The 23776-nt window shown below is 41.8% G+C and overlaps 1 protein-coding gene across 1 annotated transcript in view; it reads right to left on the minus strand.

Annotated features, from left to right (window-relative positions):
• Nucleotides 1–23776, minus strand: part of SPAG16 (sperm associated antigen 16) — an 844823-nt gene that overhangs the window by 346311 nt on the left and 474736 nt on the right. The window contains 1 exon segment of the mRNA XM_030579560.1: nt 904–1047. Within this exon segment, the coding sequence (XP_030435420.1) occupies nt 904–1047 (144 nt within the window).

Raw genomic sequence — 23776 nt, forward strand, 5'->3', positions numbered from 1 at the left:
GAAAGCACATAAGCATGCATGTAAGTCCCACTGAAGAAAATGGTGCAAGCTGAAAATTTAGCACATACTTAAGTTCTCTCGCAAACTGGTATGCATTCCTGTACTGAGGCCTAAAATAGTACTACTATTTTTTTATTTTTTTTTTTTAAGATTCAATGAACATATGAGAAACCAACAGAAGCTTTGGGAAAAAAATGCAGATTTGGAGGCATAATAAAGCTCTTAAGTTAAAATTTGGGCTGCGAAGTCAAGCAGATGTTCACTATGTTAAAATACAAAGAGCTCTAACTACAACTGCAAGCCATGGTTAACAACATAAATCTGATGCAAAATCATTTTACTATATACATCTCCAATGTCAGGAGATGAAAAGGTAAGTTTACCACAGTACAATTAAATTACATTTTTCTATAGAATAACAATTAACTCTAAATTATTTCTGAACATTACTTTTTGTCTGCAAAATCATTTGACTTTCTGTAAAGGGGGAAGCCCATACACCTATTCCTTAGGGAAATTTAAATATTTTAAATAAGATCCACAAAAATGATGAATACAAGGAAGTCAACTCTCCTATACAACTAAAGAACATGCAATGTTTGTCACGGTGCAGGGATACACAGAGAATGAACACAGCTAGACTTAAAAAGCTCAGTACTATTTGTTTGATGCACCGGCATGTGCACCAAATTTGGGGCATACAAAATATCCAAAGCAATCAATCTTAAGTCAACACAGTGAAAGCCAAAGGAACGTTTATCTACATGTTTTGAAATTCAGCCGAGAGCACAAGGTTACACTGAGAATAGAAAGTCATCAAAGCAGGCCACCGAGGGACGAAAAGGTAAACAAGCATTTCCCCAGAAGGGATTAGCGCTGGTTGAGGGTACTGTTTGTACTAACCTTGGATGGAAGCAGCAGCCAGAAAGCCAATCAGTGTGGCCTTCGCCTGTCATAATGATGTTCCCATTAGGAAAGGCCCACATCTTCCAGAGGCGGTCATCGCTTGCAGTTACCACAATGTCCTTCCGAGGATGCAAAGCCAAACTACAGAAGAAAAGACAGACATATAAGAATCTGACTCAATTTAATCTTATTATATGAAATCTAAAGCAACATGATTTGATTTTGGCAACAACAAGATTTACATTACTATGATTTTGGATGGTGTGTGTAATATTTATGCTCCCAAAGGATACAAATAAACAAATCCTTTACCTATTATAGGCCTGATCCTGCTTCTATTGAAGTAAATAGCAAAACTCCCATTGACTTCAGTGGAACCAATACCGGGCCCTAAGTCATAAGGCTCTTATTCAGTAAGGCACCTAAACACATGCTTAAGTGCTTTCCTGAATTGATCCCTTAAATGAGTGCAATAAATAATTTAAAAATATGAACCAAAAAAAAAGCAATGTGAATCACTAATACTGTTCCAGAAATAATATCCTTCTGAAACATTAGCCTGTTGGGCCTTCTCAAGAGAGATGAGTTATAGATCAGACTCTGTGCTAGTCTATTGAGTTCCATGAGCTTAAGATCTTCTCAGCACATGGACATTACTGAAATCTGAATTGCACCACAGTAGCTCTGGTTTATTGTTAATACTTCAGCCACTACTAGACTAAGTTCAGTAAATCCATTTCAGTTCTACTCTCCGGCTGTTCCACAGATTTTCCTTCTCTTAATGAAGTAATGAGAACACACTGGCTAAGACATTATGCATCTATTATAACTCTTAACTGAAAAGTCATACCAACACAGTCTATTTTTGGTTTGGCCATTGTGAACCTACAAAAGAAAATGTGAACCTGAGACAATGAACATTACTAAGTTCTTTTTATTCTGTCTTAACTATTTGACTTAAATCGGTATGGTGATTTATTATTTACTGAGCATCAACACTGTGCTGGGTCCTATGTCCAAGAAGGACATAGACTCATGGAGCAAATGGCTTAAATAGACCAACAATACAGTTCAAAATCAAAATGCAATGAGGGATGAGAAACTACTTTTTTAGACAGATGAGAGAGATAACATAAGCACCTCAACATTAGAGTTGATCTAATGGTAAGTTGCACAGAAGAAGAGTTTTAAGGTGAAATCAGAATGGAAAGAATGGATACTTAGCAGCCAAGTAGAAGACAGTTCGACTAATAAGAAGTACATGAATATCATGCCAGAAAAATCTCTTGTTTCTATAGCCTCTATCAATAATTATCCCACAGACCAGCATTTCTTCCTCTGGTAGGCAAAGGATCTAACACTTCTTCAAATCTATCCTAAGAACTCACTTATTCCAGTTAGCTTTCCATCAAGAAATACCCACATGTGCTCTCCTATCTCAAAGCACCAACTCATAGTACAGAAATATCTTCAGTTTCCAAGAATTTAACAATTAGACACTCATTTGGACAAGGATTATGAATCAAAGGAAGAGGAGGAAATCTTGGAGCTCTTGGGCAAAGAGAAGGATTTTGCCCTCCCATTTACTGGGGGAGGAGAGAGAGGAAATGATATTATTCACATCCTACAGTGATGAATATAGAATAATTACATAAGTTAGACTCGTCAGAATTTAGTCTGCAACTGAGGAGGGAGTAGAAGGAAATGTCACAAGAAAAGAAAAATCCCCAGCTCATTACAAGGCAAAGGAGAGGCGTAACTGGTATGGGTCAACCTGCCTCAACCCAGAATTCTCATTGATATAGGACTTCTCTAGAACACAGGAAAATCTGTGATAACATGATTGTGTCTGAGGCCTTGTAGGAAAGTAGTAGTATTGCCAAGGCGGGGGTGAGGCAACCAGGAAGGAGGCCCAGGGCTACAGAGGAGGGTTCAGAATAACATCAGCCATAAAGGGGAGTCCATAGAGGTCAAAAGCAGAGGGGCCCAGCAGGGCTTACAGACAGACTTCACCTCACCCTCGAAAGACATCATGGCAGGCTGGGTTAAACTGGAGCTTCCTATCTGGCAAACACATGTGGGCAAAGCCATTGGCAGCATGACAGACAGAAGCAGAGCCAGTGCACATGTGATGATGGAGCAGACCTAGGAACAGTTTTCACCAGGCTGCCACTAAGATTCCTCTGGTGTAAGATGTCAAAGGAGAATAGTAGGAGAGAGGAAGAAACAGAAGTAGATTCCCATTAAGGCCTGTAGAAATGAGGTCTGCTCAGAGGCAGAGAGTTCCTGCAGTGAAGCAGCTGTACAGCTATAGTGCACAAAGCATTTTTTTAGGCAGCACTAATACCTGCCTACAATGGGAAAACTGAAAGCCTGAGGTTTTCTGCTTGGTAAATCTCATTGTTGGGAACAGCTGGATTTCTCTGCTGTTTACAAATTACAAAACTATCATTGAATAGCTCTTGAAATCTTGATGTCAACCTAAACCCAATACTTTATCTTCTGACTGCCTCTCTCATCTCTAAGTTTGTCTGTTCTGCCTTTCACAGTACTTCCATAAGTAGATAAGTAGGTTTCTACAGTGATCAACAGGTTCTGACCTCAGCTATCAATCATCCCTTTTATAGCAGGTCTCAGAATGTGGGAAGACTTAAACAATCTCATTCACATCACCTTCACTTCCTATGTTCAATTCAAGATTGCTCTGATGGTTTACTCTGGATTCATATCCACCTCCTCATTACACTCTTCCAACCTAGCTGCTGCTTCATGGCTTCCTTACAATCGTCCACAGCTGGAAATTGCTCATTTGTTCATCCAGCCCCATCTGTTTGGAACATTTTCTTCCCTGCCCTCCAAGGTACCACAACACTTCCCTCTCTTCAAAGCCAGCCTTTAAACCTTCTATTCCTCTTAGCATTTCTACAATGTTTTGTGATTCTCTTTGTTAAGAATGCTCTGTAAAAATAAAGTGTATTATATATCAGAGGAAATAAAGTCTTGCAATGGGAATGGAACTCACACTGTACCTTTTATAGATTTTTCTTTTTAATTGCAAAGCTCCTGGAAAATGATGCTGCCACCCAACTGTGTATTTTTTCCCTTCCCCCAATGGAATTGTACAGGCATAAAGCTAACACCATTTAATTAACAGCAGGCTGAGTGACATCACCACCACTGGGCTGCTTCTCAAAAAGAGAAGCACATTCATCCAAAAAAAGAGTGCCATACACCATATTAATTAGGTGCCCTTGTCTTCATTTTTGGCAACCTGGCATTGAATTGGTTCTTGCTTCATCTTTGTACACAGGGTCTAATTATTTCCAGCACAGAAGACTCTGGGTGGATTGGGGTGAAAAATCAATAACAGGACGTGTGTTATATGAACATTTGTTTCCTCCTCCTCCTCTTTTTGTCTGTAAGTTTGTGTGTGGTGGGAGGAAGGGACATAGCCAGCAATAGGAGAACTCTCAGACATTTGCTGCTGTCAAGTTATGGAAATAGTATATTTATATACCCATTTCAACAGCAGAAATCATTTAAATTTCTTCATCACTTGCAGTGGCAGTTATGTAGTGCTTGCAATAATTTGCTTTAAAAACATTCATGTATTATATTAATGTGCCTTGACTGAACAGTAAACAAACATACAGCATCTTCAGGTGCAGGGAAAAGGTAATTTCAATGTAAAATACATACTACATAAAAAGCTTAAAATAACATTTTTAAGGTTGTGATGTCAAGCACTCAACAGTTAGGAAATGCCAGAATTAAGGTTGCCTGTGCAACCTTAATTTGCCCCCCTTTGGTAACAAACTATTATATCCACAGAACCCTGGCCTCATTCAGTGCACAGGATGGATGGAAGTGAGCTAACAGATAGTTAATGTTGAAATATATTAATGAATTTATCTTCACAATACCTCTCTGAAGCATATTTTGTCCCCATTACACAGAGGAAACTGAGGCACAGAAGGATTAAAGACAAAAGTTGTTTATTAATTTTTGGTAGCTTTATTGAGACACCTATGGCCTGATTTTTCAGAGGACTTACATTTTTAAAGGACTTTATATGTTCAAAGCACAGCTCCCACTGACTTCAACAGGAGCAGAGAGCATTCAGCACTTCTTCAAATCTGGGCCCAGGTGCCTCAAGCTGGGCACTCAGAAAACAAAGAATACAAAATTAGTGGCCAATTATGAAAAGTTTGGTTTAAGTGAATTGCCCAGCACCACATAAGAACCCTGTTGCAAAGTTAGGAATAAAATCCAGTTCTCCAGGATGACATTCAACTGCATTAGCCATGAGACCATCCTCTGTCTTCCTGAAATCCCCTGCCTCTCTCACTATGCACTGCCAAATTCTGCAACAAATGAGGCAGGAATCCCTACAGAGAACAGGCTCCTTTATGACACAAAACTGATTGTACTGTGTACTGAATGAGGCAGGGTTTCTGTGGGAAAATAGTTTATCATGTAGTTGAAGACTGTATCACGATGCATACACACAAAGGGGCTGAATTAAGGGTGCACGGGCAAGCTTAATACTGGCATTTCCTAACATCTGAGTGTTTGGCTATATCAACATTTTTAATGTAGGTTTCCTGGGATGCTATTGCCTAAGATTTTTACAAATAAACTGAAGTCAGAAAGTCCATCATGTGGGGCCACGTTGTATTCCCATATGGGACATCAGTAGGACAGGGACTTTTAGATCCACAGCACAGTCCTCTATCACTTGAGTAATGGAGTCACTGAGAGCAGTGGTGAGCTGTCATTCTCTGTGGAAGTCACTAGAGGGATAGGGAGTACGTCTTTTGCCAGTGGGATGTCACAGCTATTTGCTGATCACAAAGGAATAAAAACAGACTCCAACAAGAAACTACTGAGCTGGAATTGATATGCAAACTGGATACAATCAATTTAGGCTTAAATAGGGACTGGGAATGGCTGAGCCATTACAAACATTGAATCTATCTCCCCTTGTAAGTATTCTCACACTTCTTATCAAACTGTCTGTACTGGGCTATCTTGATTATCACTTCAAAATTTTTTTCTCTTACTTCATAGAATCATAGAATATCAGGGTTGGAAGGGACCTCAGGAGATCACCTAGTCCAACCCTCTGCTCAAAGCAGGACCAATTCCCAACTAAATCATCCCAGCCAGGGCTTTGTCAAGCCTGACCTTAAAAACCTCTCAGGAAGGAGATTCCATCACCTCCCTAGGTAATCCATTCCAGTGCTTCACTACCGTCCTAGTGAAAAAGCTTTTCATAATATCCAATCTAAACCTCCCCCACTGCAACTTGAGACCATTACTCCTTGTTCTGTCATCGGGTACCACTGAGAACAGTCTAGATCCATCCTCTATGGAACCCCCTTTCAGATAGTTGAAAGCAGCTATCAAATCCCCCCTCATCCTTCTCTTCTGCAGACTTAACAATCCCAGTTCCCTCAGCCTCTCCTCATAAGTTATGTGCTCCAGCCCCCTAATCATTTTTGTTGCCCTCCGCTGGACTCTTTCCAATTTTTCCACATCCTTCCTGTAGTATGGGGCCCAAAACTGGACACAGTACTCCTGATGAGGCCTCACCAATGTAGAATAGAGGGGAATGATCACATCTCTCGATCTGCTGGCAATGCCCCTACTTATACAGCCCAAAATGCCGTTAGCCTTCTTGGCAACAAGGGCACACTGACTCATATCCAGCTTCTGGTCCACTGTAACCCCTAGGTCCTTTTCTGCAGAACTGCTTCCTAGCCATTTGGTTCCTAGTCTGTAACAGTGAATGGGATTCTTCTGTCATAAGTGCAGGACTCTGCACTTGTCCTTGTTGAACCTCATCAGGTTTCTTTTGGCTCAGTCCTCTAATTTGTCAAGGGCCCTCTGTATCCTATCCCTACCCTCCAGCGTATCTACCACTCCTCCAAGTTTCGTGTCATCTGCAAACTTGTTGAGAGTGCAGTCCACGCCATCCTCCAGATCATTAATGAAGATATTGAACAAAACCGACCCCAGGACCGACCCTTGGGGCACTCCACTTGAAACCAGCTGCCAGCTAGACATGGAGTCATTGATCACTACCCGTTGAGCCCAATGATCTAGCCAGCTTTCTATCCACCTTATAGTCCAATCATCCAGCCCATACTTCTTTAACTTGCTGGAAAGAATACTGTGGGAGACCGTGTCAAAAGCTTTGCTAAAGTCAAGGAATAACACATCCACTGCTTTCCCCTCATCCACAGACCCAGTTATCTCCTCATAGAAGGCAATTAGGTTAGTCAGGCATGACTTGCCCTTGGTAAATCCATGCTGACTGTTCCTGATCACTTTCCTCTCCTCTAAGTGCTTCAGAATTGATTCCTTGAGGACTTGCTGCATGATTTTTGCAGGGACTGAGGTGAGGCTGACTGGCCTGTAGTTCCTCGGATCCTCCTTCTTCCCTTTTTTAAAGTTGGGCACTACAGTAGCCTTTTCCAGTCATCCAGGACCTCCCCCGTTCGCCATGAGTTTTCAAAGATAATGGCCAATGGTTCTGCAATCACTTAACTGGCCTCTCAGAGTTGGTAAGACAACTCCCACCTTTTCATGCTCTCTGTATGTGTATATATATCTCCTCAATATATGTTCCATTCTATGCATCTGAAGAAGTGGGCTGTAGCCCACAAAAGCTTATGCTCAAATAAATTTGTTAGTCTCTAAGGTGCCAAAAGTACTTCTGTTCTTTTTTCAAAGGAATACTGAGATTCAGGAATCCTGGATTCAGATCCAGGTTCTGGAAGGGATTATTCTCTAGTGGTTATAAACTCTTCTGTTCCTATCTCCATCACCCACAGCTTCTATGTTCCTCTCAACCCCCACAGTTCTTCCTCCTGTTACCCCCCTCTTCTCCTTAATCCCTCTGCATTTGAGACAGGCTTGTGCTCTAGCTCCACCTACGTGCCAATATGGGAGAAAATGTCTCTAGTCAGCTCTGATGCCTTGTATCTCAATGGACACTAGCATCCGGGAGAAATTGCAGGGAAAGTGCTGCTCAGCCTCTGATGCCTCCAGGAGGGTGCATACTCAGTCATTGTGTGGGGATAGCACAGTGCAGACCCATTGATAAACAGGAGCTGTAGGAGGAGGGAGCGTGATTGGTACAGATGGAATTTAGCAGCCAAACTCTAATAACCCTCTATTGAGCATGTGCAAACTGTAATTTTCAGAGGTTCATGATTTACCTCTATTTGAAGGGATTTTCATAAAAATAGGATCCTTGATACCAGGGCAACCCTTTTGACAAATTTCAAGTCCCTGTTCCAAAGCATGGAGACACTAGAGTTTCTCAATGTTAGAATTTAACATGAGTAAAAACCAGTATATTTTTCCATAATCTCATTCTCATAAATTAAAAAATAAATCAGCCCGAGTTAGGCAACTGGCCTTGATAATTTCGACCTGAACAGTTCTATTCTGATGAAGTTATGAACAGCTGAAATCAGGGTCTTATAATGGAAATTATTAGGCAGCATTAGCTTCACCTAACACCTCCATCTATGATGATAAGATTATACTAGGAAATTAGTACTTCAGGTTGGCAACTGGAATCTGGAAAGTTTGTGCTACCAATGAAGAAATATAGTTAGCATATTTGCCTGAAAAATATTTGCCACATATTGGTCAAACTATATAGTAAGTCCTTTAATTATAAGCCCTTCTAAACATTTCGCTCAGCCAAACAAATCACCCTGTTTTTTTGTGAGATGGTAACTAAGCCCTCTTTATGGCTACATCTTATACTTGCTATGAATTTCTAGAGGACAGCCAGAAGACAAAGTCAGAAAGGACCAAAACCAGTAAAAAGATTAAGTACAGTGTATTCTTAAGTACTAGGAACACTGGCAGTCCTGTTGAAGTCAGTGGAACTATTCACATGTGTGTGTGTGTGTGTGTGTGTGTGTGTGTGTGTGTGTGTGTGTGTGTGTGTGTGTGTGTGTGTAAGAGCTTTGCTGAGCTGAGTCTTAAAAACAATGATTTTAGTGTTGCATAGAGGAAGTTTTGGTCTATTCCCAAGTCTCTCAGTCATTAGTAACAAGCAGTGAGCTCTAACAAATCTAACTCATGACTATAGTTTCTAGTAGATAGAATTGCTTTGTTTGGATTGCATGTCTCCCTCCTCTGATGGAAGTAGCTTTTTGCACCCTCAGGGGTGGCTCTAGGCATTTTGCCGCCCCAAGCATGGCAGGCAGGCTGCCTTTGGCGGCTTGCCTGTGGAGGGTCCGCTGGTCCCGTGGCTTCAGCGGACCTCCGAAGCCGCGGGACCAGCGGACCCTCCGCAGGCAAGCTGTCGAAGGCAGCCTGCCTGCCACCCTCGCGGCGCCGGCAGAGCGCCCCTCGCGGCTTGCCACTCCAAGCACGTGCTTGGCGTCCTGAGGCCTGGAGCCGCCTCTGTGCACCCCAGTGGCAACATTAGACATGGTCCAACTAGGCAGATGCCCACATATATAAGATAAGATCACACCAAGGAACTTCTGTACATGCATTTACTACTCAAAAGTACAAACAGGGACAGTCAGAAGCTGAGACAAGCAAACAGAGGGAGCAGATTGATGTGCACTCATTGGAAAAGCTATTGAGAAGAACCATAGCATATAATGGTCTGACGCTGCTGAAAATGCAAAGGCTGGACTACGGGCGCCATTGGCTGTCTCCCTGGGAGCATAAGGCTGGGTGAGGTGAAGGTGAAACAGGAGCCCTCAGACAATGAAAATCCCTCTGCTTGCTTCTTCAGCAATTGGGATGGAAGAGACGTAAAAGAGAAAGTCCTTACCCTCGCCCACTAGTGAGGAGATGTTATTGTCCAAATTCACCCCATCTGAGATTAGCCTTATTGATAATTCAAAAACAAGCCATCAAAAAAACCTCACCCCTAGACTTTGCAGTTACTCCTAGTGTTCCTCTTCTAAACTACTTCCCTCTACTAGAGGCAGCTCATTCCACCTCCTTTAGGTCTTGGTTGGAGCTAATTGGTCCCACCTGCCATCTTACCGCAGCAATAATTATTACCCTGACTTCTAATCAGGGATTTAGAACTGAGCCTAGGATTATCTATCCAAAAAATCACTGCATTCCTACTCAGGGCCTCAATGTCTGCCTTCTTGTTACAAAATGAGAGGGGCGAGGGAGAAAATATGGAGTGAAAGCAAAATAAAAGTAAAACAACAAGTAAAGCCAAACCCATCAACCAGAAAATAAACAATGGAATATGGCATGGGCAAACCCCACAACATTCAGATAAACAAATCAAATTATTTCATATTCCTATATGCTGGCCTGTGTTTCAGGGTGGATCTCATTTATAGATTTTTTAAAATATATATATTCAATTGATATTGTTGGCCCTTTTATATCCTTGTGAGTTAGAAATGGGGAAGAAGAAAAGATGGTTCTCTGTAAGGCACCACCATACCTACAGCCTTCTCTGAAGATCATCCACCAATCCTTCGTAGATCACAATTCATCAACTCTCCTAATCCTCCAAAGACTTTCAATCTACTTCTCCAGAGATGAAAGGCTGAGCAATTAGCCTATGGAGCTATCCAAGCCAGCCCTCACCTATATCCTGCATGCAAAATGTTTAGTCTCAGCTGCATGCTACTCATGGATTCACAACTGGTATGCACACTCATGAAGCTGCACTTCACTTATCTGCACTTTCTTAATCCATCTACTTTATAACTCACCCAAATGTGCACCCCCCAACAAAATGTAATAGCAGAGTGCTACATTGCAATGCAGTTTTGTTAACACTACATTGTTATACAAAATATTATTAATTAAAAATAAGCTAAGATTATATGAACAAACCTTTTATAGGTTTTTTGTTCTTCTTACCTGAAAATTAGCAAAATTCAGTAAGTTGCAATGACGTAGCTAGGTTTTACTGTATTTGATTTGACTATGAACCGAAATCTAGATTTCTTTAAATATTTTTCTTCTTAATAGCAAAAACTGGTCCAATATATAATCAAACCTGAGTAAATGGCCTATTCAAAGGCATGATGCTGATGTTAAATATGCTGCAGACCCCGATTCTACAAAGATTTATGCATGTGGTTAACTTTATGCACTGAGAGTAGTTCCATTGACTCCACAGTGCAGAAAGTTAATGACTGCATACGTCTTTGCAGGACTGGGTTCTTGCTTGATTTGGTGGGAGCAGGAAGTCTCCCACAGATCCCATAGGTAATATGCAAAATATTTCCATTGTTGTATTCTAATGTATTGTGAATCTCAGCAACATAACTCTTGTCCAAATCCTTATAAATAATATGTGGCATTATTTTATAGACTTTTTAGAAAGTCTTCACTGAACCATTCTTCGCTTTTGCTTATTACTGCATGCCAAATTTTTCTTTGCTTTTAATTCAGATATTATGCATGTTCCAATGTAGCTATGTAAATGTGCTCAGCAGAAGGGTTTTTGTTTTGTTTTGTTTTTTAGATCTGCTTTCAGTTGAGATGTCAGGAAGTTGACAGATTACCAATTTACTTTAGAGAAAACGGTTATATTTCCTTTGTGCTTGCAGCACCTGTGGACACTTAATTTTTTATTTAAGCTACATAGTTTAGACTGTGACAAAGCTGTGACTGCCATTATTTAAATAGATATGTATTTTTTAAACTATACCAAATTTAATCCAGATTTAGGCTAGTAGTTATTCGAACAAGCCCAGAAAAGTCTGTATGAGAGTAAGTGCAAGGCAAGTATTTTGTTATATCCCAAGGATCATATATATATTCCTGATAGCCCGAATAGAGAGTAGGCAGGGTCACTATTGAAAACTGTTCCTCTTACTTCATAAGGCTATGCGCCAAATTCACAGGTGACATTAATGATTATGTAAATTACAAATCAGCAGGTTTGTGTGGTGTAAGCAGGGCTGATTTGTACGTCCAATGGAGAGCAGGTCAGGAGAAACCAACAGGAAGCTGCAAGTTAAAGCAACTTATCCTCTCGTTATTTCTTTTTTCTGAGACACCTTGCCCTTTGCGTGAAGGCTATACCTGCTCACATGGATTTACTAACATGTAATTTATATTCCCCATGTAAATAAGCTCTGAATGTGGTCTAACATCTGGCACACGATTTTCCTGTAGCCCCTTAGTTCTACTGATAGTTATCTGAGTAATGACAGTCAAATTTCCTTTGTATCTCCACCACCCTGGACTAAACTGACAGTGCAGGAGACCTGGGTCCTTCACAGAAAGTAAAGAAGCTCCTTTGGAGGGCTCCCATGTGAGGGTTAGATTGTGCCCATTGGATACAGCCATGAGCAGAGGGCCAAGTGGAGCTGCACCTTCCCTGGGGAAACTCAGGTAGTGATTGCCTCACAGGATCCGAATTCTCTGGTGCAGAAGTGATGTAGGCAGGTGAGCAGGCTGCATCAATCCCCAGCCCTTGCAAAGGTACAGCCTGTTTTCCTCAGTGCCCCATGCACCAATGTGCAAGGGAAAGTGGAGCCATGGACCTGTCTCCTCTCCTGCCTCTACCGCCCCAGCCGTTTAAATAGCCCCCAGAGCCCTGGGGCTGCGGCGGCAGGGATCTGATGGCTATTTAAAGGGCCCAGGGCAGTGGAGGCAGCGGGAGCTCCAGCCCTTTAAATAACCCCCGGAGGCCCGCCGCTACTCCAGAACTCTGGCAGCAGGGCTCTGGCGGCAATTTAAAGAGCCCAAGGCTCCAGCCGCTGCTGGGAGCCCCAGGCCCTTTAAATTGCCACCTGGGGAAGCCGGGACACCCTGGTACTGGCTTACTTTCACCTCTGGGTAAGAGCCTCTTTTGATGTAGTAGGTGCATGAGAAAAAAACGTTCCCTGCTCACTATATAATAGATGCCTTTTTTCTGCCCTTTGCCTTATTGCAGTATGCACTTGTTGAGGTACTGAGATAATAGATTGTCTTCCTTTGTAATGAAAGACAAACTGCCTTTTCTAAAACGCAATTTTAGCTTTATCAACTTGAAAAGATGCAGATCGCTACATCAAAACTTTCTATCTGACCCTGTTTTAAATAAGTTTTCATCATTATTGTTAGCAATTCCCAGTCTTCTGCAGCATGGCAGCTTTTCAGAGATGGTTAGAAGTAGTGATGTGTTTTATACAAGTTTGGGAAATTTACCACTTGGTAAATTCTGTTACATTATTAGAGTTGATAAGGGAAAGTATTTAAAAATGTGTTTTATAATTACAGTATGTAACTGTCAATTCAAATTTCTAATTTAATAAGAAACTTTAATGCATTAACTTTTCAAGGCCACCTTCTTTCCTTATTAGTTTTCTGCCACTTTCGGAGCAGGACGCTCTCTTTTATTTAGGTATAAAATACCAGAAAATGTCCTATCTTAGGGTCTGATGGAAATACTCATGTGAGGAAAGCTATGTGTGTGCACGAGTGTTTCCAGGACTGGGGCTTTAAACCACACCTTCTATTAGGAGTGAGATTCAATTTCTACAAACCTCGATGCTCACGTAAACCTCTTCTTATCCTACACTATAATTAAGTGAGACTCGTGGATTTTTAAGGCCAGAAAGGGCCTTTATGATCATCTAGTTTGACCTCATGCATAGCACAGACCAGAGAATGTCACCAGGTGGTTTCTGATGAACCACCTCACTCTTCGGGGAAGGGGATCTAATACCAGAAAGGGGACAGAAAGTTGGCTTGTTGGCATAGAGCTGTATACTCCAGGGTGCTCAATAGGGCCATGACTGATAAGCATATGGATATTGGGCTGGTGGACACAGAGCAGGATACCAGGGTCCCTGTTCCATGTGAGACCCATGCCAACTCCTGCTCAGAGCGGCCTTTGAACTCCCTCCCTGACTCCCAGTATGGTCCCTACGAAGGGGAAGGGAGATTAGTGGGATAAGAGTCTCTACTATGTCCCAGTGGAGAAAATAGAAAGGAATATATCTCAAGTGCTCAGGCTACTCTTTCTGGTGAGCTAGGATGCTCCTACCCGCCTTCTCCCTGGGTTGGGGAAGTAGAAAGTACCAATGTCTCAACAGCTTTGTAAAGTACTTTGATTTTGGTGACTGTAAGTCTGGTTAGTGCTGCTGATATTGTATGAGTCAGCAACTGGGACTATGGCACAAGAAAGGTCACTCAGTGCTGAATATAGCACAGGCACTGAAATGGATGCTACTGAGGTGCTGGGTACCAATAACTGTGCTAAAGTGTCTGTGTTAGAGGAATCTGTGGTCTACAGATTTACTGCAAATACTCTTCATAGCCAAACTGAGGCACCAAAGGGACTCACCTTAGGCCATTAGTTGCCTTTCAGCTGAGGGGCTTGAGACTTGCCCTCCACCTAAATAAAAGGTACTATCACTGAGTGGCATAGAAATATCACAGAAGGGGCATATCTTAAAACATAGAGATTTAACTTTCATACAGACAACTCAAACCCTGGTACCATGGGGTGATGTGAAGCTCCAGCTTTCTCTGACAAAATTTTCTCTTTTTAAAGCCAATGGGCAAAACAAAGAGTTAACAACTATGCTAACCAATCATTAACACTAACTGCACTAGGGTCACAGAGAAGGAGGAGTACCATCTGACTGCCACATGCAGTAGGAATGAGGGATGATTGGGCTCTCTCCACCCTTTATGCCCTTGGGTAGGGGGCAGGAGGACATCAAGGACACAGGTGGAACCTCAATAGACACTGCTGGCCAAAGGAAACCAATCTCTCGTATATGGAGTGCATGCACACCAAGAGTGGAATTCATCTGGACAATCATACTGATTAGCCAAAATTTGGAGAAACTCCTTCAGGTCTTGTGATTTTATTGTTTTACAGTATTTGGAAAGTGAGTTTTAAACATTAGATATTTATTTTTGCTGTTTGTAGGCATCACAAAGGGAGAAAGAGAAAAGAAACAAAAAGCCTTCAAAGTACTTGAAAACACACAGAATACTCAAAAACCCAGATTCACAGTTGTTTAGAGAAATCAGAAATGGTTGTCAGGATCCCTTTTAGTTTGTAACATACACAGCAAGAGAAGACAAAGGAATATGAATAAATAAGAGATTTGTCCATTTGGGGACATAACTGAAGTCGGGAATAATGAAATATTAAATATCACTAGTATTTCCCTAAGTATGAAAGGGAAGTATACTTCCCTAAGTATGAGAGGGAAGTATCTGTGGTCAGAATGGCATTGGTGGTGACATCAATAGTTTCTGTACCATCCATGAATTTCAGGTCTGGGGCGGTACTCATATTGGTCTAATGAACCCAGTATGGTGGCTGTCTGGATAGGCAAGGAATGACAGAAGAAGTAGACTTCCCCTTCATCATCAACATCATCATCCTCTGCTCTGGATAAAGGAGGAGCTGATCTGGGTGGTATTGCGAGCTGACATGGTACTGAGCATGCAAGAGTAACAGTACTGAAGAGTGAAGATTCCAGTGCTGAGGAGACTAGAAGGTCTTTATACTGGTGTAATTGCTGTGGTACTAGGAGCATTGGTACACGGGAGGATGTTGTCAGCAGTACCGATGGCTCTACTGCAGTTGTTGGTGTCAAGGGTCGTGTGCTATGCACTGTGGAGGCAGGAGATGGTGCCACAGACCGTAGTGCTGCTGAGTTGCTTGATGCCGCATGTTTGAGTAGTTCTGGCGGTACCAAGGCAGGTTTTCCATTTTATGCCTTTGTCTGAGCCTGCCTGATTAGGGTTTTTGGCTCGCATGGTACCCACATGCATCTGAGGAAGTGGATATTCACCCACGAAAGCTCATGCTCCAAAACATCTGTTAGTCTATACGGTGCCACAGGATTCTTTGCTGCTTTTATGGTACCCACAGTACTGGATGATTCCACTGCCTCAGAGGTGGATGGTCTCTGTGCCATCTGTACTGATGGGATCTGGCAATCTTGACAATTCCTGAGGAGAGGAGATTGGAGCCTGTTTTTTGCTGCCTTTGTGGAAGAGTGTTCCTTCCTCTGAGAGGGTTGAGGGGAACCTATGTCAGATGCCATCGTTGGAGACCAGTGCCCAGGAGGGGTCTGTCACCCCGGATCAGATGCCAGACACAGAGACTTCATCATGAGGAGTTTTAGCTGTAGATCCCTTGCTTTCCTGGAGCAGGCCTTCAGATTATGGCAACGGAAGCTCTTTTATGGGATGTATGTCTTGCCAAGGCATTGGACACAATGTGAATGTCTGTCAGAAACTGGGCCTGACAACTCGTAAGTTAGGCAACATTTAAAACCCAGAGAGCCAGGCATGCCTCTTAGAATAGGGTTTCTTCCATGAGAGATGGTAACTATACTACACTAAAGGGTATACTGATAAGTGATACTTAAAATCCTAATGGAAGAAAACAAAGTTATTTTATTTTAAAAAATGGAGAAGAGATAGGGGTAGTTAAATATTAATGATTAAATAACTGGGTTCTAAAACCAGTACTCTAAAGATAGACTAGAGATAAAACTCAGAAGTGCTGCCATTTGCTTTGTCTCAAGCTAAGGGAGGTAAAGAAGAAACTGGGAGGTGGTTGGGCATTGCTTGCACAGCATTATGTAAATGCCAGAGGGGGCCTGAGATGGGGACAGCACATGTGCAATCCAACCAGGCACTGCTACTAAATTCTCCGATCACTGGTGCAGGGATGCAGATTCCACCTAAAGTGGAGCACCCACAAGGACACTCCTTGAAGACAAACATATATTTTTAAATATAAAAAAATTAAAATAGCATAAATGCAATATTAAGGATTAAATATCAAACAGTCAAAAGTTTGGACATTCCAAAGGTTGAAGCTGCTTTCACTACTTTAACTCAGTCAACTTTTAGATCCTATTTTTGGAGGTATGTGTTAATAGCAAAAAATTATATCTTAATATTTACATTTAACAGGGACATCAGGAACTGAAAATACTCCACACATGCAATAGGGACACTATATGGAGAAACTTTCATGTCTGAATTTCCTGACTTCCATGCGCTTAACATTTCAACTTTAACGTTTCAGTATGTAATTTTGCTTATTGTTTGGTTCTTTGCATTTTTGTTCTGGAATTTGTTTGAGAGAGTGTTTTGTTTACTTGGTTTTGTTTTGTTTTTTTACAGGGAAATTAAATGCAAAAATTCCCAAACCTCCAGCACTCTATTTGTGGAGTTTACTATCAACCCTTCTGACATTGCCAAGAGAGCTTATTAGTTCCTTCATCCTAGCCCTACACTAAAGGATTCCCAGATCAACAGCTATATCTCTTGCTGAGCTCATAATCTCTACATGCTCCTGGTCCCAGCATCTCTAACAGTAGCCTTACCTGACTTCATAAAATCCTAGAGAGTTTCCTTTTCTCTATGGAGTCTACAAATCCTTATAATGCATGGGGCCAGAATTTTAGCCTCTACCTTTAAAACTACTGAAACAGTTTTCTTAACATTTTTTTTTAAGGGTCATTAAAATCTACAGATTCCAACAAACTGAGTCTGAAGTTTCTAGTTCAGCTATTACAAAATTTCTAATCAGAACATATGGGGAAAGTAGTGATTTATTATTACATGCCAATACAGTAACTCTTCACCGAACATTGTAGTTATGTTCCTGAAAAATGTGACTTTAAGCAAAACGATGTTAAGTGAATCCAATTTGCCCATAAGAATTAATGTAAATGAGGGGGTTAGGTTCCAGGGAATTTCTTTTCACCAGACAAAAGACTATATATATACAAAAGACTATATATATATATACACACACACATATATATACACACACACACACACACACACACACACACACACACACACACACACACACACACACACAGTATAAGTTTTAAACAAACAATTTAATACTGTTACACAGTGATGATTATTGTGAAGCTTGGTTGAGGTGGAGGAATCAGAGGGTGGGATATTTTCCAGAGAATGCCTTACTGCTAAATGATGAACTAGCAATTGGCTGAGCCCTCAAAGGTTAACTCTCACAGTCTACAAGGCAGCATGAATGGAGGGAGGGGAGACAGCATTTCAGACAGAGACACACATTGAGTGTGAGAAAGAGAGATGCACATTTTCCCTTTAAATACACTACCTTGTTAATTAGATCAGCTTGCTGAGACCGCAGCTGCTGCTGCCAGCTAGCTCCCTCTGTCCTGAGCCCTGTCGTGTGTCCCCCCTGCTCTATGGAAGATGGGGTAAGTGGGGTGCAGGAACAGGGTGGAGGGGGACACCCTGACATTAGCCCTCTTCTTCCTGCCCCCCCTCGCACAGCAAGCAGGAGTCTTGGGGAGCAGCTCCAAGGCAGAGAGCAGGAGCAGCACATGGCAGTGGGGGGAGAGACAGCTGCAATTGCTAGCCTGCTGGGCAGCTGCTGCACAGGGAACTTAGAGGAGTAGGGAGCTGATGGGGGGCTGCCAGTCCACTCTGGTTCCAAGCCCCCACCAGCTAGCTGCAACAGGCTGCTCTTCCTGCAAGCAGTGGACAAAGCAGGCAGCTGCCAAACGACATTAGAAGGGAGCATTGCTCAACTTTAAATGAGCATGTTCCCTAATTGATCGGCAACGTAACAATGAAACAGCGTTAATCGGGACGACTGTAAGTGAGAAGTTACTGTAATTTTAAAACAGCTGAACTGCTTTTGGTCAAATATTCACTATCAGGCTTTGACCGAATACGGAAAACATCAGCCCAAAAGGAGTTTGTCTGAGTAAGTTCTGAGCAACTGAAAAGGATAGGGAATTAGAATGGAAGTTAGATTTCAACTGTAGCTAAAACACAGTACAGTTAGAGTTGCCAGTCATCCGTTTTTAGACTGGAACACCTGGTCAAAATGAACCCTGTCTGACCTGGCTGTTAAAAATCTGGCTGGCAGCCCAGCAGGTCTAAGGCAGAGTCTCTGCCTGCCCTGGCTCCACATGACTCCCAGAAATGGCTGGCATATCCAGCTCCTAGGCACAGGGCTGACTAGCCAGGGAGGCTCCGCACATTGGCTCCGCCCCTAATGCCAGCTCTGCAGCTCCCATTGGCTGTGAGCCGTGGAAACTGAGAGCTGCGTAAGCAGTGCCTGCAAGCACTGGCAGGACAGAGAGCCTCGTGGCCTCTCTGCCTAAGAACCAGACATGCTGGCCGCTCCTGGGATCTGGGATCTGCACAGAGCTGGAATAGGCAGGGAGCCTGCTTTAGCCCCATTGCGTTGCCAACTGGGAGCCGCCTGAGGTAAGTGCTGCTTGGCCACAGCCATACCCCGAACCCCCTCCCACACCTCAACCCCCGATCCCAGGTCAGAACCCCTTCCCGCATCCAAACTCCATCCCGGAGCCCACATCTCACAGCCCCTTCTGCACCTCAGCCCCCTGCCCCTACTCTAAGGCCCCTCCGGCACCCTAGCCCGGAGCCCCCTCCTGCACCCTGAATCCTTCATTTCTGGCCCCACTCTGAAGCCCATACCCCCAGCTGGAGCCTCATCTACTACTGCACTGCAACCTCTTACCCCAGCCTTGTGAAAGTGAATGAGGGTTTGGGAGTGCCATAAATATAAACAAAATGGTAATGACATTTATGTATGCAGTAATATAAAATCTGTCTTGGCAAGAGGTACAGAATCACTTACCTGTAAGGGGTTAATCAGTTCAATTACCTTAGTTGGCACCTGACCAGAAGGACCAATGGGGAAGGAAAAAACTTTCAAATCTGGAGTAGGGGGGAAGGTTTTGTTTGTGTTCTTTTTGTTGTGCTCTCTTGGGGTAGAGAGAGGGACCAGGCAGGAAAAAAAACTCCTAAAAACCTACTTGAAATAAGCATCTAAGATAACAAAAATTGTATGTAAAGCGAGAAAATGCATTGGATTATCTTTTGTTTTAGCTTGTGAATTTTCCCTATGCTAAGACAGAGGTTTATTCCTCAGTTTGGTAACTTTAAAGTTTTGCCTAGAGGGGAATCCTCTGTGTTTTAAATCTTATTACCTTGTAAAAGTACCTTCCATCCTGATTTTACAGGGGTCTCTTTTACTTTTTTCTTTATAATAAAGTTCTGATTTTAAGAACCTGATTGGTTTTTAGTGTCCAAAAAGCCCAAGGGTCTGGTCTGTGCTCACCTTCTTTACCTATTTGGTTGGTAGATTATTCTCCAACCTCTCTAGGAAAGGGAATATTTTTGGGGAAACAGGAACTCCATGTGGTTCTTTTCCTGAATTTTTGTCTAACTCACTTGGTGATGGCAGCAATACTGTCCAAGGACAAGGCAGAATTTTTGCCTTGGGGAAGTTTTTAACCTAATCTGTAGAAATATGCTTTGTGGGGGAAGTTCATGTGGGTCCCCACATCTGTACCCCAGAGTTCAGAGTCTGGAGGGAACCCTGACAGGGAGAGTGAGCAATGGAGGGAGGGAGAGTGAGCAGGACCTCAGAGAAGAGGGGCAGGGGCGGGGCCTCAGGGAAGGGCAGGGGTGTTAGATTTCATGTGATTAGAAAGTTGGCAACCCTAAGTACAGTGTATGATCCTGAAGCCTAATGTAATTTAAAGCGCTTGATTATATACACATTTTCTTTGAGTTCAAATCTCATACCCTTAAAATTTGATGGAAAGCAAGTTTTTGTAACTAACATGCTCTTTTTTGAGATAAAAGAACATTTCACTTTTTCACTTAAGATTTAAGGGGAAAATAAAAAGCCCTGACATTTTACTGGTCACACTGGCATAGCTCCATCAAAGATGTCTCATCTTAGGTCAAAGGCTTCCTGATGTTTACTGTGATTATAAATCTCACCACAGTACTAACCACTGAATCACTAGTTTTCTCCTGTATCTCAGCCTATTAACTAACTTGGTTTCAAAATACCACACAATTTCAACAAGACTTCCTAAGCCTTCGGGTACCATTCTACATGATGCTGCGGTAAACATCTGAAAGTAACATTCCTGCCAGACAGTGTTTCTGTATACTGTGCTGGAAGGGTAATCTCCTACACAGGACTAAAGAAATTACTTATTTTCAACAACTGCAATTTTATACAATATTTACCTGAAGGGCTGACATTTATCTTGCTTCCAAACTGCTTTCTATTCACTTCAAACTGAGCTATAATGAAGGATAAGCATCAGCCTGAAAGGCCACCGCTGCTTTCCTCAGTGCCCATTAATGAACATGTTAGGAATACGTACTTCTACAATACATTTTAGCAACCGAGAAGCCTCTTTCTTGAGCAGAAAAGAAGGAAAAATAAGTTATCTTTCATACTGTTATAAGACTCTAGGTCACCATGGTGATTGAAATAATCTCAAAATCAGTCTATACCTTGTCTGAGGAAGGCCTATGGTTTCATATATATGTGTTTGTTATTGTATATTCAATTCTTAAAATAAAGTAATAGAAAACTCTCAAATTTCAACTCAGCTTCACCACTTTCTATCTCAAATCCCACACAAATGCTATAACTAAACTAGTAAGGACAGTTTCAAGAACATCTTCCTAAATGTTGCTCTGTAGACCATTGTGGTCTGTGGAGAGCTAGAGGGTCATCAGTGGCATAATTTAATGACAACTGAAGTCAGCCAAAAGACTCCTGTTAAGTTCAATGGGCACTGGATGAGGCCCATCACACTGGCTTTCATCTTGTTCTGAGGTGCTGAACTGCATTAAAAGACAGCTAAGAATACACTAAATACTTTCCTAATACTTTCCCAATGTATGTTACTTTTCCTATACAACCAGCTCCTTAGAAGTCACAGAGATGTTATAGGATTATGAATGAGGGGAGCAGTTGTCCACACGATCCTAAGATCAGTACCCAGGTTCAGTAAAGAATGTAGTTGGCCACCAGTTACTCAGAGAGAGGATGCCAGAGAAGAGGCCTGGCTGTTCATAACCTCCAGAGAGGCGGTCATGGCAGCATCCTACAAGACTGGAAATAGATGAGGATGGGTAGAAGTTTCCAGTTGATATCTGGTCCTCAAGTGGAAACTAAGGAAGATACCGCTCAAGAACAAGCTGGTCCAAGGGTATGGAGAGATGTATGGATCGTGCCTGTGGATGGCAGGTTGGCCCAACCATGAGAAAATCAAGTTTGTCTACAAAGAGTTCTCCAACTGTCAAGAAAGACAGATGATCCTTGCTGGGGATTCAACACTCAGAAGAATCAAAAGAACATTCTGCAAGGGACAGGCAGACAAAAGGATGGTGTACTGCTATTCCAGAGTCAAGATATGAGATGTCACTAAGATTAGATCAGCATTTGAAGTCAACAGGAAAGGATCCATTGGTGATGGTTCATATAGGTACTAATGACACTGTGTTGGGGGATATCTCACAGATAATAGTTGACTTCAGGGAACTTGGAAGAGTGCTGAAGAAGAATATCCAAGTGGTGTTCTCTGAGATCCTTCCTGTCCCATGAGCAAAAGAAGACAGAAGGCAGAAGATTCTAGAAGTGAATTGGTAGCTAGGTAAGTGGTTCAGGGTTTTGATTTTGTGGAACATTGGTCCACCTTCTTTGGGAAGAGGGAGCTGTATAGTTTAGATGATCTCCACATCAGTAAAAGGGGAACCAATCTTCATGGAGACAGGCTGGCTAAAATAGTCAGGTAGGCACTAAACTAATAAAAAGAGGGGAGAGTGAAAGGAGGGAAGATAAGAGCACTCAGCACAAAATTGAGATGTTGAGAAGAAAACAAAGGACACAAAGAAAATAAATTCTTTAACTGTCTATACACCAGTGCTAGGAGCCTGGTTAACAAATAAGAGGAATTGGAATTGCTCATTTATGAGCATAAATTTGATCCAGTTGGTATTACTGAAACCCAGTGGAATGATACCCGTGTTTGGAATGTTAAAATCAATGCTTCTAACCAATTTAGGAAAGACTAAGTAAGCAAAAGGAAAGAAGGAGTGGTGGTCTGTGTCAAAAATGGCATTACCAGTTTGAGTCACTGATAAGTGAAAAGAAAATTGTCTTGAATGCTTATGGATCAATGTCCTAACAGATAAAGCAGTAAATGGGCTATTAGTTATTGTCTGCTCTAGACCACCAAATCACTCTAGGGCAGTGGTTCTCAAACTTTTGTACTGGTGACCCCTTTCACATAGCAAACCTCTGATTGTGACACGCCCCTCCCTTATAAATTAAAAACAATATTATATATATTTAATGCCATTGTAAATGCTGGAGGCAAAGTGGGGTTTGGGATGGAGGCTTGGAATTTATAAATATTGTAGATGACAATTTCCTAACTCAAAATGTGTTGCATCCATCGTGCGGGGAATCCTATATTAGACCTTGTGTTGACAGATAAAGAGGAACTGATCAAAGAAATAAAAATGAATGATAACCTAGGTACAAGAGATTATAATGTGCAACCAGAATAAAGTCCAGAGCAGTGGAGATTATCTATCCCCACACAGACACACTTGGTACTTTAAAAGAACTAATTTCACAAAGCTGAAAACAATTATGAGCCAGATTATGTGGGAGAAAGAATTCAACCAGCAAAATGTGAATAATAATTAGGAATTGATTAAGCACACTTTCGTAGATGCCCAAAAAGCCACCTTCCCACAAACTAGGAAAAAAGCTGCATTGGTTAAAAAACAAAACAAAACAACAACAAAAACAACAACAAAAACTGGTTTGATGTGATGTAAGGGCACCTATATAAACAAATGGAATAAAGAGAAAGTTGACAGTAATTAATATAAACCAGAAAGTAGTATTTATAGAAAATTGATAAGGAAAGCAAAGGGACACAAGGAAAAAATCAATGAGGAACACAATTAAGGAGTTTAAAGTATAGTAGGAATAAAAAAAAATCCTAACAATAGTATTTATCCATTACTAGATGGAAATAATTGAATTACCAATAATAATTCAGAAAAG

Source organism: Gopherus evgoodei, chromosome 11 (genome assembly GCF_007399415.2).
Source record: "Gopherus evgoodei ecotype Sinaloan lineage chromosome 11, rGopEvg1_v1.p, whole genome shotgun sequence".
Classification (NCBI taxonomy): domain Eukaryota; kingdom Metazoa; phylum Chordata; order Testudines; family Testudinidae; genus Gopherus; species Gopherus evgoodei.